We start from the raw sequence: 17,450 nt of genomic DNA, 5'->3' as shown, positions 1-17,450 counted from the left end.
GCCTATGACTCACTCAAGCTCCTTTGCCCCAGGGAAATAAGCACTCTAAAGATTCCTGAGTTCCAGGCCCCTCCTAAGCCAAAAGAGTCACGTTGTTTTTATGATGATACAGCACAGAAGCATCCTGGCTAATTCCCATGTGTTGTCCTGCCAGTAAAAGCACCATCATTTCTAAGCACAAGAAGTGAGAGAAGGCAATTTGTGTTGCTTTGTTTATGCAGGACAACCCTTAAGCCAGTTGTGGCATGCAAAATATTGAAGAGCGAATGTGTATTTCCGTAGTGGTTCAGAAAGTGAGAGGCGGCCATATACACCCGATGGTTCTAATTCCATATTATGCTTGTGAGGCAGTGCAGAGACTTTCAGAAACTTCAGGAAGTGATCCTGAACTCTTCACACTCTATAAACTGAGGCTTACCCTAATGAAACTCCACGAAAGACATTGATCTTATGCTCATTTCAAATTGTCCATGTTTTCTAAACTGTAGTTTTTCCTGTCAGCTGTATATCAGACAAAAAAAAATAAAATAAAAATCTGTTAGTTTGAAATGAAGATTTCATGTGAGAAGGAAGTTTTGGTGGTCACATTTTTATCATCTCGTTTTCTGAGATCCTCCTCACCCGTGTCCCTTATGTTCCAGAGTCGGGTCAGCTGTCATTAGCTTTTGCCAAATGTTCATACTGTTGAGGCCACAGACGGATGAATCACCTATTGCTTAACTGAATTAAGCTAAAATGTGTCACTGGCAGCATCCTTATTACAAAATCATGACCTGATACCACTTCTGTCAGTATGTTTTGCTTTTAAATGTATTATTGATATTCATCAATCAAATGAGCAAGGGCGAGAAACCTTTTGGACTTCTGTAGGAGCTGCGTTATGTTACTTTACATAAACAAAAAGTAATTACGTTAACTAAATATGAATTCTAACCCATATAGTGATTTTTTAATATTATAGGCCTTGACATCGTTGGCGACCATATTATGGACTAACTTAATCACATTTTATAGGATAGTTTATTACTTGTATTTGTTATGATATAGTCTCATATAGAGTCTCAATGAAGTAAAATTTGATTTATAGAAAACTTATTTTTAAATACTGTCATCACCTAGGTAACCTGAAGTTTCAGAGTGAAAGTAAGCATTTAAGTTTGTGGTTACAATCTGTTTAATGAATATCAGATTCATAAAAAGCGCAAACTGGTTTCTTTACTCAATAAAGAACAAAACCAGAGGTCAGCTGTTTTCGTGATCAATAGCAGCCTCACTACCTCAGTAAGATAAGATGGGAGGTAACATTTTGTGATTCCCAGTCTATCATCAGTGATTTTAAGGGACTATCACAATATTCCTAAAATCCAGTAAAATTTGATTTCTAAAATATTTCATGCAGTAATTTTATAAGTAAGAGAACAAATTTCTTTATAAGAAATAAAGGTTATTATTAGTCTCAATTGATTAAATTCACAAATATTGAGTATCTATTCCATAAAAGACATTGAACAAAGCTTTTTAGGCTATATAGGAAAATAAAATGTTCTTTGCCCTCGGGGAGCTTTTAAGTTAACGAAGAAGACACATTACACAGTACAGAAAGTTTAATAACAATTTAAAACAAGTAATAATGTGTTTTAAACTAAAGAAGGTATCAAGAGATAGCATATGCATAATTGCCAGGTGAGTAATACAGATTCTGCAGGCTTTTGAAAAAGAGAAAGAACACTTGAGACAGATGTCAGCAGAAACAAATTCACTGAATAGATAGGATTTGAGCCAAACCAACTATTAATAATTTCACCAATTATGGGCTAGGAATAGAAACAAATCATGATTGCTGTTGGGTTTGACAGCTATACCTGGAGGCTTTCATCTGATTATCTGCCTACATCTACAGTATTGATTCATATGTCACTTCTTCAATTTGTAGTTTACTAAAGGCCATTCGTCTAAATACAAAGGCCAAAGTGTCAGCATCCTCTTGTAGAGTCAGTCAAGCAGAATAGTGAGAAAATGCAAATAATTATGTAAAGTTCAGTATCTCAATGCAAGATATCATCTTTACTCTGAAGATAGACCTATATTGTTAGAATGATACTTTTTGAGATTATTGTTTTTAATAACATTTGTTAACTATGGAGAGAAATATGTTTACTAATCCAATCAAGTTGTTTAAGGTTGTAAAAACTAATTTTAAAAACATAACCTTGACCTTTCAGGTGACTGTTGTTTTCAAACAAATGGAAAATAGCAGTGCTTTCCAACATGAATGTACTCAGAGGCCACCTGAGAGTCATGTTAAAATGCAGATTCTGGCTGGGCACAGTGACTCACACCCATAATCCCAGCACTTTGGGAGGCAGAGGTGGGAGGATCACTTGAGCCCAGGAGGTCAAGGCTGTAGGGAGCCATGATCGCGCTACTGCACTCCAGCCTGGGTGACAGAGTGAGACCCTATCTCAAAAAATAAAAGTGAAAAAGAACGTTTTATATGACTTTTGTCTTTTATTCTCACCCAACTCTTTATTTTTGCCTTTAGCACGAAAGCAAGAGATTATCAAAGTCACTGAACAACTGATCGAAGCTATCAACAACGGGGACTTTGAAGCCTACACGTGAGTAGCAGATGTTTACTTTGCTTTCATGCATATGGTAAATATATTTGTTATATGAATGCATTCTTCAATATATCTAAATTTGCATATATTTAACTCCAGATTTGATATGTCAACAATAGTTTTATTTCATGGTATAAATGACTAAGTGCCCCTAGGAGAGAAAAATTTATTTAAGATTTCAGAGGCCAGGCACAGTGGCTCACACCTGTAATCCTAGCACTTTGGGAGGCCAAGGTCAGAGGATTGCTTGAGGCCAAGAGTTCGAGACCTACCTGGGTGACAGAACAAGACCCCATTTCTACAAAAAGTTTGAAAATTAGTCAGGCATAGTGGGGCACACCTGTAGTCCCACATACTTAGAAGGCTGAGGCAAGAGGATCACCTAAGCCCAGGAGGTCAAAGCTGCAATGAGCCATGATCACATCACTGCACTCCAGCCTGAGTGACAGAATGAGACCCTGTCTCAAAAAAAAAAAAAAAGAAAAGAAAAAAAGAGTTCACAGAGAGAAGACTTGACTTCTGATCCAGTGATTGGAGATTTCTTTGTAAATACGCAGATGTATAACCACTCCCGTATCACACACACACAAGTCCAGATGAGTAAAGGGCAATCCAGGCAGAGCAATTCATGTGAGCAAAAACACACGCAAAAAAGGAAAGCACATAAAATGTGCATTTCAGCTTAAGAAATGTTTTCCCTTGAAGTTCTGCAGAGGTTCTGGGGCAGAGAAAGAGATTAGGAGGTGACATGAGGCAGCCTTCTCTCTTCAGCCAGTACAGTTCAACTTTATCTCCATCTCTTTCATATGTTTATATCTTAAGGAAAACTTTACTTGAGGATGGGTTCCAATGCTTATTTAAAGTTTATAAACTCCTGGATCATAGGAACTATGAAGGAAATTACTTCGCTGAAGTAAAAATAAAGCATTCAATTTAAACAGGGCCTTCTCCTTACACCATGCAACTCATGAGTTCCACTCCAGTGAAAGACTTAAATGTAAAACAGAGATTGAATCTGATCTCTGGCTAGAAAGATCCAAAAGCTGAAGATAAAATCATAAGTGAGAACATAATATGATTATACCTAAATAGGTAACGTGTATACTTTAATTAAAAGCCAAGAATAAAAGTAAGAGGCAAACAAACTTAGAAAAACATTTTCAAAACATATGTCAAAAGTTAATTTTTTATATTACGTGAATATGATTGAAAAGTAGAAAAATAGGTAAAGAACATGAACTGACTATTATCAGAGGAGGAAATATAAATGATAAGTAAACTAATAAAGGCATGTTTATGTTTACTAATTAAGTATATGCAAACTTGAATGCAAGAACCTCTTCTGCCTATAAAATCAGCAGACATATAAACTCTGCTGACAGCCACCAAGGTGCAGAAACTGCAGGACAGTGGTGACTTTCCTATACAATGGAATAAAACACAATTGGGTGCAAACTTTCAGGATGGCAGTAGTGGCAGAGATGGGGGGATTATTAATATATTTTGTTATATAATCTGTTATTATATACCTGAAAACTTTTATAAAGGCTTACTTTACTGTAATACTATAATTCTATTTATAAGAATTTAACATGAGTATAAATTTTTTATGTAAAACATGAGCAAAAATTTGTGAACAAAGATATATACTGAAGCAGTACAGTTCCCATTAAGTCATCTTTGGTACAATGGTTATGTTGAGTTTCTAGCAACCTGGAAAAATATTTATGATTTTTTACTGAAACTTAAGCAGGACATAAAAGAGTATGTACATAATTATTAAAACTACAAAAGTAAAAAGTATTAAAAGTGCCAGGTGTGGTGGCTCACACCTGTAATCCCAGCACTTCGGGAGGCCAAGGTGGGCAGATCACCTGAGGTCGGTAGTTCAAGACTAGCCTGACCAGCATGGAGAAACCCTGTCTCTACTAAAAATACAAAATTAACCAGGTGTGGTGGCCCATGACTGTAATCCCAGCTACTCAGGAGGCTGAGGCAGGAAAATCGCTTGAACCTGGGAGGCAGAGGTTGCAGTGAGCTGAGATCGTACCATTGCAGTCCAGCCTGGGCAAGAAGAGTGAAACTCCATCTCAAAAATAAATACATAAATAAAAAGTATTAAAAGTGGAATGAAATATGCCAAATTAGATTTTAAAAAGAAAAAACGAAGTTGCCTCTGAGAGGTAAAATTACAGGTGAATTTTTTTCCTGCCTTTTTATAAAAGTAAGCAAGTATTACTTTTATCATTAGTTATAAATAAACACCAAATATAAAATATGGAAGAGATTAGCTAAATGTAAGAATGAAACTATATCAGGAGCTTCTTCTTATAAATTAAATGTGTGTGCATATATGTATAAACACATGCATATACATGTGTACGAGTGTATCAATTCGTTATTATGACCTAATAAGGCATACTTGGAATAAAAGATATAGTAAAAATTGGAGTTAAAAAGAACAGTCTGTTTTCAGAGACAACAGTTCCCTGTTAAACAACTGTTTATAGCTGTGCCATAGAACCTGCTTTTTAAAAATTCTTGTTGCTGTTATATCCTTGTTAGATACATATGATTATTTGAAGAATAAGAATATTCTCTTTTTAAAAAATCTTTTTTTTGCAATAGCATTTCCTTGTGGAATGATAAAAAGTTGTGTTTGTTGTTGTCAAAAAGAAAAAAAGAAGTTGCCTCTGAGAGGTAAATTTGTGTATGAATTTTTTTCCTGCTTCTTTTCTATTCTTTCTCAATTTATAAACAGATACTACTATTATATAGGGAGCAATTGTAGCCAGGCAAAAGTGTATGTTTCCTATATTCTCAGACAGTTTAAAATAGGATATTTTAAATAATGCTAAACCTTGGGAACACATCAGTTCACTAATATCTTTGCCTATGGAGACCTATAATCTGGCCTGATTTTGTACTTTCCAGCCAGAGCTAATCCAAGAGGGCTGCCATTAGAGAGCTTTTGGGATGGTAGAATGTACTGATGTATCCCTGTCAGCTGGTCCTTAGAACACCTGTTCAGATCACACACACCCACATGTCAAATGGCAGCTTTGTGGATCTTTTATTAATCCAAAGCCTTTTATAAGGTAGATGGATGATTAGGTAGATAGATAGATAGATAGATAGATAGATAGATAGATAGATAGGAACATTTCCAAATATATTGACTCTTTTCATGGTTGGGTAAGAAGATCCATCATGGCCCTGTGATTCCCAGATTATGTTAGTACTGATGTAAGGCAGTAAGAAATTGTGGTTCACTGATAATGACAACCAAAAACCATATTTATAGAGGAAGTAATAGCCCCTGGCAGAATAAATTCTTGTTACCATAGGAACGCTGTTCTTCCCATTTTGCTTCTTAGAAAGAGACTATATATATTTGATTTTAAGCTTAGAAACGCCTACCCAGCAGGCAGTCTGAAGTGAAGGTTGTAATCCTTGCCCCCGCCATCTTTAAGGCACAAAGGATATCCACTGTGATTTCTACTTTTTAAAAGTATTCTTTAAATAATACCGGTTCCACGTTCTATAAACAGTACTGCACTTTGAGGAAGTACAGTGAGATAGACTTTTGAAATTTGTATTTCTGTTGAACATAAAAAAAAATTTGCCACCCCCAAAGGGGAATTTCTCTATGAAATTAGATGTGGCCCCATCCACTGTATTACCCTTTGGGGCAAATTAATAAACAGTCCAAAATCCTTTGATTTCTACTCCATTTGATCTACCTTGTGAACTCCCACTCGTTCTTCAAATCCAGATCTTGTCACCTTCTCTGAGAAGCCTACCCTGATCACCATAGGCCCAAAGGAAATATTTTCCTGTCTACATTTCCAGGGGCCTTACACACATAACACAGTGACCTTGCTTTCCATATCAAGCAACCAGTCATCATTCCCCAAGCGTACTCTGCATTTTCACAGCAGCAGACCATTGCACTTGCTGTCCTCCTCCTGCCCACCACCTCCCACATACCTGGAAAACTCTTACTTATTCTTCAAAGCCCAGCTCACATTTTCTTCCTCTCTTAAACCTTTCCTGTTCACTGTCTATTAGTAATCTGTTTTTTGAGCACTTCACATTTTCATCTATTCTGGTATTGATTATTGTATTATAATTGCTTGTTTTGAAGAATATCTGCCACATAGTTGATGTTCAGCAATTCTTTACTGAATAAATAAATTTCTCCAAAGAAAGCTCATTGGTTTTTTCCAAATATTTAAAATTGCACACCCCTTTATTGAATCATACTTCTAGGATTAAGAAAGAAAACCAGTATGAGCATTTGAACCTCCTATTGATTTCATTTTAAAAATAAAATAAACTTAAACACAATAATAAGATGTAAGTCTCGTGGACATTGCCAGGAAGTGTAGGGTGTGATACTTTCTTTCAAGTCAATTGTCATATACATGTTTGACATGAATGTAGAAGATGTGGTCCAACAAAAATTATTCCAGGGCTAAGCGTGGTACCGGGCTTACCCCTGTAATCCTATACTTTGGGAGGTCAGGTGGGAGGATCACTTGTGCCTAGGAGTTAGAGACCAGCCTAGGCAGCATAAGGAAACCCCATCTCTGCTAGAAATAAAAATTAAAAAATTAACCCAGTGTGGTACTACACGTCAATACTCCCAGCTACTAGGGAGGCTGAGGCAGGAGGATTGCTTGAGTCTGGAAGGTTGAGGCTGCAGTGAGCCATTATTGCACCACTACACTCCAGCCTGGGCAACAGAGCAAGACTCTCTCTCAAAAATAATAATAATTATTATTATTATTCCAGAAGTATTTAATTTCAGATTCAAAGATAGTTTTATAGGATTTGGAGAGTGTCTTAAACTTGGACAAAAGGACTTGGAGAGCATTTTTAAAAAATAGTAAACCTCAATCAAGAGTTAGAAAAACTGGAAAATTCACCTTAAAAATAAAAAAGTAGAAATTGTAAAAGGGGGCCTCCTAAAATATTGTATATTATCATCTGCTTGAACTGGATAAATTAGTTTGTTCCTATCAGAGTTCTCTGCAAAATGTCTTTTCAGAGTCTGCTCCTCAACCCACCTTGCCAAGGTTTTTGATAAAACATTTTTATTTCATTGTTTTTAGAGGCTCTTTCCTTCAGCGACTAATAAATCAGAATGTTTACACATGAAACAACAAAACACATTAAGCACCTATTAATTGGTTATTTTCTTTATTTTTCTTTTACAGAAAAATCTGTGACCCAGGCCTTACTGCTTTTGAACCTGAAGCTCTGGGTAATTTAGTGGAAGGGATGGATTTTCACCGATTCTACTTCGAAAATGGTACATTTATTCCTAATTTAATAACATGCCCTTTTTAAATGTCTCTGAATTTTTCCCAAATTTGCAGATTCTTTGGCTCTTTTCTACAATGAGAGTTTTCACCTTCATCCGGCATTTGAAACATATAATGTTTTGTATTCAAAATTGTAAAAAAAAAAATATGTCAGGCTTGGCTTACAGTTTTGGTGTGTTTTAAAAAATATCTTTGTATAAAAATTAATGTTGGCTGGGCACCGTGGCTCATGCCTGTAATCCCAGCACTTTGGGGGCCAAGGCGGGTGGATCACTTGAGGTCAGGAGTTCGAGACCAGCCTGACCAACAGGGTAAAACCTCATCTCCACTAAAAATACAAAATTAGCTGGGCATGGTGGCGCACACCTGTAATCCCAGCTACTTGGAAGGCTGAGGTATGAGAATTGCTTGAACCCGGGAGGCAGAGGTTGCAGTGAGCCAAGATCATAAGCCTGGGCAACAAGAGTGAAACTCCATCTCAAAAAAAAAAAGTAATGTTGATTGAATACACTTCAAGCAAGTTCCAGTTAATGGATAATATAGGCTATAAATCAGTTACAAAAAATGTTATTTCACGTTTTCATAAAACTATATATAAAAAAATTAGGCAGGCACAGTGGCTCATGCCTGTAGTCCCAACACTTTAGGAGACTGAAGTGGGAGGATAGCTTGAGGCCAGAAATTCAAAACCAGTATGAGCAACATAGTGAGACCCCATCTCTACAAAGAATACAAAAATTAACCAGGCATGATGACAAGCACCTGTAGTCCCAGCTACTTGGGAAGCTGAGATGGGAGATCACTTTGAGACCAGGAGATTGAGGCTGCAGTGAGCTTTGATCATACCACTGGATTCCTGCCTGGGTGACAGAATGAGATCCTGTCTCAAATTTTAAAAATAAGAAAAGGAAAAAATAGGAGGAAAAAATTTTTTAAAACCACACCATGCCAAAATATTCAACATAGAAGAGTGCTTTCAAGCATATGTGATGCTTATTTTCAAAGTAAAATGAAAATCAAGTTAAGTAATCAGATAAATCTTTCAATTCAAGTTTTAAGAATTGTGGTAGTTTCAGAGGAAACCGCCACTTTTCAAAGAAGGTGACAAAAGAAGTTCATCCTGCAGAAATCCTTCAGGTCATCAAGAAAAATGTAAACCAGGAATTCCCTTTATCCTTCTCTTTTTCCTTACACCTAATGACATTAGACATTATGCTGTGTTTGCATATTGCATTAAGTGAATGTACTATTTTTGCAGAGATCTTATTGAATTCAAGAAGAAAGGTATTATAGGAATAATTGGGATAATCACATCACTTTCAGTAATTATAAGCTTTGATAAGAATGTCTGCTTTGGCATGGATTTTCGAAGTAAGATGTGTTGAATGAGTTACTTTTTTTTATATGCATTAGGCATTTACAAACAAATAAACAAAAAGAACTATTTGATAAATTCTCTCTAACAAAGTTTCAGTAAATGTTATCATATTCCCTATATTCCAGTGTTCTGATAGCATCTCATGTTTCCTCCAATTAACTCTCTATTGACATCGTCTGATCCCTAATGAAAGAATTAACCCATTAATATTTTAACCTATTTCAGCATAACACTATACATCATGTTCCATAAATGTAATTCCTTCATAATGGGGTATTCAGGTGACTATAATAGTATTTTTGTATAATTTGAATAGATGTTTTCTGAGAATGGAAAGCATGTTTGGATAACAGCTAAAAACAATTCAACGTTTTCTAGTGATCTAAGAAAGGAACAGCATCAGTAAGTGATGTGCCCTAATCTTCCTCATATCTCTTGGTGATTGAATAATTAGAATTGGTAGCTACTGTTAAAACACCAGAGTCTGAAGCATAGTGAGGGCTACTCAGGCAAGGGAAAGAGCTAGAAGATCAGAATCAGGCTGTGTGCCAACACCACATTTTGAATGTTTATCAGATGATCACAGTGGACTATCATGGAATAGACTCTAGTATGTGGAGGACTCAGAGGATGAGATGAGAAACAAGTTCATAGGCTTGTTCAAAGGCTACCGCCAGCCTTATTTTGGAGACGGTGATATCCATACCTGAAACTTGATATATTGCCCTTCTCCCACGTACTTCACCAACTAACAAAAACAAACACCACCACAAGATCCCTGGTCAACTCTCCCAGCAGTTCATTCCTGGAAAAGACAGGAACTGCTTGGCACACCTGGGCCAGGCCTTCTTCACCTCTGTTCATATTGTGATTTCTGTTTCTAACCACTTTCCTTCGTAAATAATCTCTCCAGCTTTCTCACCCAATCAGAATTTCCAAAGGAGCATATAAATGCCTGTGAAGGAAACCAGATAAAAGAAAGACTGCATCCACTTTTGTTCTTTCCTTGCTTTGTACAGTGCCCAGTACCAGATTAGTATAAATAGTAGATTAATTAACTAATTAATTACTGACTGAATAAATGGCATTTCATGTATTGGTCCTAACTGATGTTATTACTGGTTTTAGTTTCCTTTACATAGAAACTAAATTTTGCTTTTCTTGTTTTTCTCTTTCAGCTTTGTCCAAAAGCAATAAACCAATCCACACTATTATTCTAAACCCTCATGTACATCTGGTAGGGGATGATGCCGCCTGCATAGCATATATTAGGCTCACACAGTACATGGATGGCAGTGGAATGCCAAAGACAATGCAGTCAGAAGAGACTCGTGTGTGGCACCGTCGGGATGGAAAGTGGCAGAATGTTCATTTTCATCGCTCGGGGTCACCAACAGTACCCATCAAGTAAATATTCCCAGGCTGTCAGCTTCTTTGTTAATATACCCATGGTCAGCTTCTTCTACTTATTCCATTGTTAATAGTGTGGTGTATGTTATTTAATGCTGGTAGTTGGTTACACTGATGAAAATAAATGCCTTCACGGGAAAGGTTTATGATTCTCTGGAAAGATCAATCAGATCAGCCATTTGTGGGTTGAAACTTGCTACAGAGCAGTATACAATAGGTTTGCATAGGACTAGAGACTACCTTATCAAAATCTCACAGGGTTAAATCTAGGGGATTTGTATAATAAGGCAAAATATTTGTGACTTCATTTTCTCAATTGACAGAAGGGGATATCAGAGGAAAGCATAGGGTGGAGTTTCTAAAATGGCCAATACATTATCAGGAGTTTCATTTCATGGATGATCCCCTAAAGCTCAGTTACAGAGACCGCATTTAAAAGGCCGTTGTCAGGTAGTGCAATGTCGTTCTCACCTCACCACTCTACCTCAGATATCGTTTGCTTTTCCAGTCACGATTAGGCACATATTTATTGTGAATCTCCTAGGTGCTTAACCTGTGCCAGATTCAACACAAGGTAAAAGATATTGCTTTCAAGGAACATGTATTCTCGTTTAGTCAATCATTGATTCTAAAGAAAAAAATGATATAATAAACTTTATCATCAACTTCAGAATACAGTAAAATTAATGAACAGTGTAAACTGTTTATAACAGTTTGGAAGTACACTTTGTGTATAAGATAGAATTTTGGACAAAATCTTAAATGATGAGTAGAATTTAGAGACATAGAAAGATAGAAAAAACAAAGCAGAATAGTCCAAGCTAAAGGAGCATCATGAAGAAAAGTACAATATCAGGATTTAGTTTAATATGATAGAACATTATTGGTAAGGAATGCCGGTTACAACTAGAGTAAAGAGGAATAATTGAAAATAGGTTTATTAGTAAAGTGGAGTGATATGAAAACAAGAAGAGTTTAAACTCAGTGTAGAAGTTTGGTCCACTGTTGATCTCTTTCCGAATTATCTCACCAGGATCACCTGTTAATATGTGGGATTTGGAATGGGGATTCATACAAACAGCCATTCAACTCACTCCAGAGAATCCATCATGATTTCTTAGTTTGATAACATACCACAGTGGTTTTCAAAGGCCTTCTGTATAGACTTAATACTTATATATCACTGTTGGATTTGTAAAAAGTGGGTCAACAGGGACAAAAAAAACCAAACCAAACAATAGGCTGAAATTTATTCTCAAAACCATAGCTATGTAATTAAGAGAAAAACACAAGAGGAATATGAAGATAATGAAGACACCTGTTTTTGTGTGTTTTTTACACCAAAGAGGTACAGCACAAATCACCAGTTAATGTAGAAGGGGTTACATTCATACAGTACCAGAGGGTTAGGTTTTTTTGCAATTCCCTGAAGTGTTTATGGGATGAAGCCTATTCAAGAAAACTTCATTTTATGCCAGGTGGCTTAAATGGGGCTTCTCTTAATAGGCCACCCTGTATTCCAAATGGGAAAGAAAACTTCTCAGGAGGCACCTCTTTGTGGCAAAACATCTAAGGCCTGAAAATCATTCACATATGGGTCTTGTAAGTAACATCCTGCTCCGTGATACTTTGTGATTGGAGCTGAATGAAAAGCTGCATGGCTGTTTTCCTTCCTTTTGAGGATATCTTTTCTTGCATAATATTCAATGAAAACCATACAAGGTCTTTGAAAATTCATAGCAATCTTGCATGAGCTTTTGAATCTAACATTCAGCCCTTTTTGGTAGCATAATCCTTATTTTAAAGGTAATAAACACTGAAATGAATTTTTTCCAACATGTGGATTATGTCATGTTAGAATCCTGAAGTTTTCACATCAAAAGTAAATTATGTCTAGGTCAGTTCAGATAACTCTCAATTATCCGGACTTAATTTATATTAAGCTTTAGAATCCTTTGGTGTCTTAACCATTCTTTCAAGAGGATGCAATTCCATAAGCAGCTGGCTATGGTGAATGTGTAAATCAATTTGCTGTGCCTGACTGAATATAATGGTGCTTGACCATGAGCACAGGCCACAGGAGGAAGTCAAGCTGAAATTTTAAACTCACAAAGTGGGTAATTCCAGAGGATAATTGAAAGTTGACTGTAATTAACTTCATGCTTTTATTGTTGTTTTTAATTAGTTGTTTCTTAGACTTGGGTTACAAGTATTCAGATATGTATGGTGCTGTTGTGAATATTTGCCTCATTCAGAGAACTAAACCTTATCAGAGCTTTTAACAAATAGTGCTCCCAGCTGTTGCTTTCAACAAAGGAGAGCTCCAATTAAAGAGAGTAATGATGTTCTCTTTACTTTTGAGACTATGTTCCTTGTTAAATTGACTTCTAGGTTTGATTTCCCAAGGAATCTAATAATAATAACAAAAGCTAAGGATGAACTTGAATTTTAAGTCTATTTCAGGAAAAAGATTATATTCATTTACTAATTTGTCCAGTAAACAGGAATGCTTAAGATGCATACTTAGATTTCATAATGTGACTGAAGCCTGTGTCCCTGTCTCTTTATTTTTAGCTTAGCTTTGTGTGAAAAAATAATTAATACTCATTTTCTATTTTAATACTGTCTTTGTGTAACATTGTATGTTTCTTCCTGTAATGATCACAAGCAAACATCTCTTATACATAGTGTTTTCAATCTATTTGTTAGCCAAGTTATAAAACCGTAGTGTAATCAAATCTATGGCAAAGCAATTTGATGATATTTTGTAAAACAATATAATTGATTTCTTCCTCCCCCTTTCTCCTTTCAGCTAAATATCAACAGTGCCACTTCTGCATTCTCTGTTCTCAAGGCACCTGGATGGTGACCATGGGCCGTCCTCTCCTCCTCTTCATGCATGTTTCTGAGTGCATGAAGTTGTGAAGGTCCTACATGTAATGCATATGTGATGCATCATCTTATCATATATTCCTTCCTGTACATTGTTTACACTTCAACTACGGGGATGTTCCTTGCAAACTTAAATTACTGTTGGCAAAACAATAGGGGGAGATTAGACAAAAAGAAAAAATCCACAATATTCCAAGTACAACCCTTCATCAAGTTTCTCTGTTAATGCCAAGATTTAACAGACTTAAGAACTATTGTTCTCTGAATGACAGTTTGTAAGAGAAATGTAAATTTTTTAGAACTCTTTGCTGTTAATCTGTTTTGGCTTGTTTGGTTTTTTTGGTTTTTCTTGTTTTTGTTTTTGTTTTTTTTTAAGGTAAAAAAATATACCTTCAGTTTCCTGGTGTGATCCTGGTTAAAATGGATGATTTTTCATGGGAAGTTTTGCTGATTAACAATTAAAGTGGGTTGATATGTGGGCAAAATCACTTATGAAAGTAGAAGCAAGAATGTGGTTTGCTACCACATAAAGCCATGCTCTTTTTGGTCAAACTGTGTAAACTGGAAAAATTCACATCATTTCTGAGTTTAATCACTTTAGGATATATTCACATTGTTTTGGTGAATTTGCTGAATTGAATTGTTTTTCTTTCTCGAATCTGTGATCTCTTTTCTTTATCCTGTTTCTTTGTTCCTTTCGTTTGCTTCCTTTTTTATTTTTCTTTTGTTCCATTCTTTTCTTACTTTTTTCCCTTTTCCTTTTTTGAGGAGGCCGGCCAGTAGTGTGTGAGAAAAGAAAAAAAGTGAAATTTGCATAATGAAGGTAAAAAGGAAATAAAAGCCTTTTGAAGGTGGCTCAACTAGCACTTTTGATCATCTTCAGGGCCCACAAAAATGTTGTCAAGATTTTAAAGGTTTATAATTCTGCTTAAGCTCTACTTTGGACTTAGGTATCCTAACTATGTTAGAGGTATTTGAATTGTTTAAACTTAGGATAAAAGCAAGTTCCTCCTGTGACTGCAACGTCTTACTGATTGGGACAGTTGCCAGGAGGATACCAAGTTGATAGCAGAGGGGGTTTTATGCAAACGCACTCACCTCCACCTTGGGGAATGAAAGGGTCACTTCTGCATCATCACTAGCTAGTGTTCTAGTGTTAGAGAGGCTTACAAATGTTTGCCATTCTCATAAGTGTTTTGAACTTGATCTTTGTGACTTGTGTTTTTTAGCTTCTCTCTTGAATCAGAGTATCGTTATCTTCCTCCAAGGAGTTAGGATTTTCCAGTTTAAAACAAAAAGGGAAATGTCCTAGGTTTTCTTTGTGCTTCTCATTTTTCCTTTGTTGATTCAATTCCTGTGATTTTTTTTGTTCTCTTCTCTGAAATGCTTTATAGTGCATGGAATCTCTGTCATTGTTATTTTAACGATAGTAATTCACAGTCCTCAGAAGCCTGTTTTTAAAGCAGAAGCAAAAAAGGAAAACAAAGCAACAAAAACAACCCTTCCTCTTTTCTCTCATCTCACCTTTCTGTGTTGATTACTAATCATCTTAGATATTATTGCTAGTGGATGTATGGTAGATGGGTTGAAGCTTTTCTGATAATTATTACACAATTTAAAACAATATATATTTAAAATAAATATATACAGTCAATATATTGAGCCATGTTAACCTGCCAATGAGATCTGTGAAAAAATAATGGCCTCATTTTTCCCTTTTTAATTTCTTTTACCTTTTTGTGAAGCAGCTATACGTGGCATACATGTATTTAAAGAAAAAAATAGGTGTAGAGTGTTTTTTTTACACTTTTAGCATGTGGTGTTGAAGTATTACTGTAGATCAAGTTTGTCTTCCGCACTAAGATGTGAGGAAATTGTGATTTGTTCTCTCCACCACAAATGAATTACACATTTATTATCTTCTATCATTTTGAAACACTGCAGTTTACCATGGGACACTGTATATATTTCTTGCCATAATGGTAAATGACTGATTGATATATTTAAGAGTTAATAAATTTGTGATTTCTGCTGACAGTGCGTCCATCTTTATTTCTTCAGAAGAGCTACTGTATTTATGCCTGCATGGTGCTGGCCAGTGTCAAGGGCAGTGTGTCCTGCTCTGGCCTCATTTAGTACATGACAATTTGCACTTGGTGGGAATGGCAAGTTAATAGTTCTCTATGAGCAAAACAATGGTCTCTTCTGGGAAAATGTTGCTGAAAACAACATAGTTAACAACTAAGATTCCTAAAAGCTTCTCTATACTATACCCTCCAATCCAGCCTTCACATGGCTGCTTTTTTTTAAACACGAACCTGACCTTGTAACGCTTTGGTGTTATCATCTCTGGGATATAGGCAAGCACCCCAGCTCCTGCTACTTCCCAACTTGAACTTGAGCATACATGGATGCTCAGCTTCTTTTGATTTGCTAAAAACATCCACTTGCTCACATGCCTGTTTATGCTGTTCATGGTGTTTATGTTTCTTACCTAGAATAAATAGTCTTCCACTACTTCTTACTCTTTCCTAAGATTCAGTGTAGAGCATCATGCTCCACAGCAAACCTTCCTAGGCTCTATTCTGGGCTTGCCTTCCCTCTCAATACTTGCATAATAGATTGTATTTACCTCTCCTGCCAACCACATTGTTTTGAAAATATATTTCTATTTGTGTTTCCTCTACTGCAGTATAATGTCGCTGTGGGCAAGAACTGTGTATTCATCATTGCATTCCTAAACCCAAACCAGGGCCAGGAATGGAGATATCATTGACAAATAGTTGTTGAATTGAGGCCGACCCCTTTTGATAACAGAAGCCTCAAAGTGTACTCAGATGGTCCTGGATTTAATGATGGGTTCTCTCACCATTGTCTTGATGCTCTGAGCAAGTTACCTCTTCCCTCTGAACCTCAGTTCCCATAGTTGTAAAATGAGAATAAACATACCAATTTAATAAAGATATTGTGAGAATTAATGGGTACAGAGTGACTAGAATGATATTTGATAGAAATTAAATGGTAGTAATGTAACTATTCTGATCACTGATATTAATATTCGTATTGTTATTATTCTTTACTCAGGAGGGTATGCAACTCTTGTTTTGCTGTTGGGCTGCCCTCTTTATGTAGGTTTACTGTTACTGCTGAGTATATATTCGGACTCAAATGTCTCAGCAGGATACTGAGAGACACCAAATGAAGTGGTCATCTAGCTGAATGTAGGAAAAATGAAATATAGTAGTAAATCAGTATGTTCTAAGGAAATTTTCAAGGAATATTAATGTTAACTCAAATTTCAAATTTTTGTGTAAGAAGAATTATAATTTAAGGGTAAACATAGATGACACAGCTTTCGAGTGATTTCATTGAATAAAATCCTACTGACTTCTATGAACCTTTCATGGCTCTGTGGTCTCTTTATCAGATTTTTTAAAGATGAGAATGTACAAAATGATTGCAGTGAAGATAGCATACTAGACCGTGTGTCCATGAGCTGAACAATAGCTGTCATAAACCACCCTGACCTGAGAAAGCAGCACGAAGCAATTACAGCGTTCCTGCTTTTCTCTCAAACAAAACCAATTCTCAGAAGAGAGCTGGAATGTTCTCCTGCAGACTGGAGTAGGAAAAGTTGATAGCAGATTAAGCAGTAATTGTACTCCAGAAGGATTTGCATTTAGGCTTTTGCTGTTTTACAACAGAAAAAAAAGAATTCTTGTTTGTCCGTAACAAGTGTTTTTTTGTTTTTTTAAAATGTCACCAACATTTAAAAATTGGATATGTCATGTAAAAGTCATGATTTCTGGCTTAAATAAT

At 36.0% G+C, this 17,450-nt stretch overlaps 1 protein-coding gene across 19 annotated transcripts in view; it reads left to right on the top strand.

Annotated features, from left to right (window-relative positions):
* Nucleotides 1–17,028, top strand: part of CAMK2D (calcium/calmodulin dependent protein kinase II delta) — a 324,627-nt gene extending 307,599 nt beyond the window's left edge. For 5 of the 19 annotated variants that reach the window (XM_030915340.1, XM_030915335.1, XM_030915337.1 and 2 more), the window contains 5 exons: nucleotides 2,543–2,618; nucleotides 7,844–7,938; nucleotides 10,508–10,736; nucleotides 12,246–12,341; nucleotides 13,552–17,028. In XM_030915340.1, the coding sequence (XP_030771200.1) occupies nucleotides 2,543–2,618; nucleotides 7,844–7,938; nucleotides 10,508–10,736; nucleotides 12,246–12,312 (467 nt within the window). In that variant the 3' untranslated portion in view covers nucleotides 12,313–12,341; nucleotides 13,552–17,028. Of the gene's footprint in view, nucleotides 1–2,542; nucleotides 2,619–7,843; nucleotides 7,939–10,507; nucleotides 10,781–12,245; nucleotides 12,342–13,551 lie in introns of those variants that run through there. The other 14 variants (XM_030915366.1, XM_030915383.1, XM_030915359.1 and 11 more) reach the window with 6 other exon arrangements.
* Nucleotides 17,029–17,450: the final 422 nt, after the last annotated feature.

The sequence above is a fragment of the Rhinopithecus roxellana genome, chromosome 2 (assembly GCF_007565055.1).
Source record: "Rhinopithecus roxellana isolate Shanxi Qingling chromosome 2, ASM756505v1, whole genome shotgun sequence".
In the NCBI taxonomy this organism is placed as follows: domain Eukaryota; kingdom Metazoa; phylum Chordata; class Mammalia; order Primates; family Cercopithecidae; genus Rhinopithecus; species Rhinopithecus roxellana.
The sequence above is the reverse complement of the archived record's forward strand: the minus strand, read 5'-3'. Positions and strand labels throughout refer to the sequence as shown.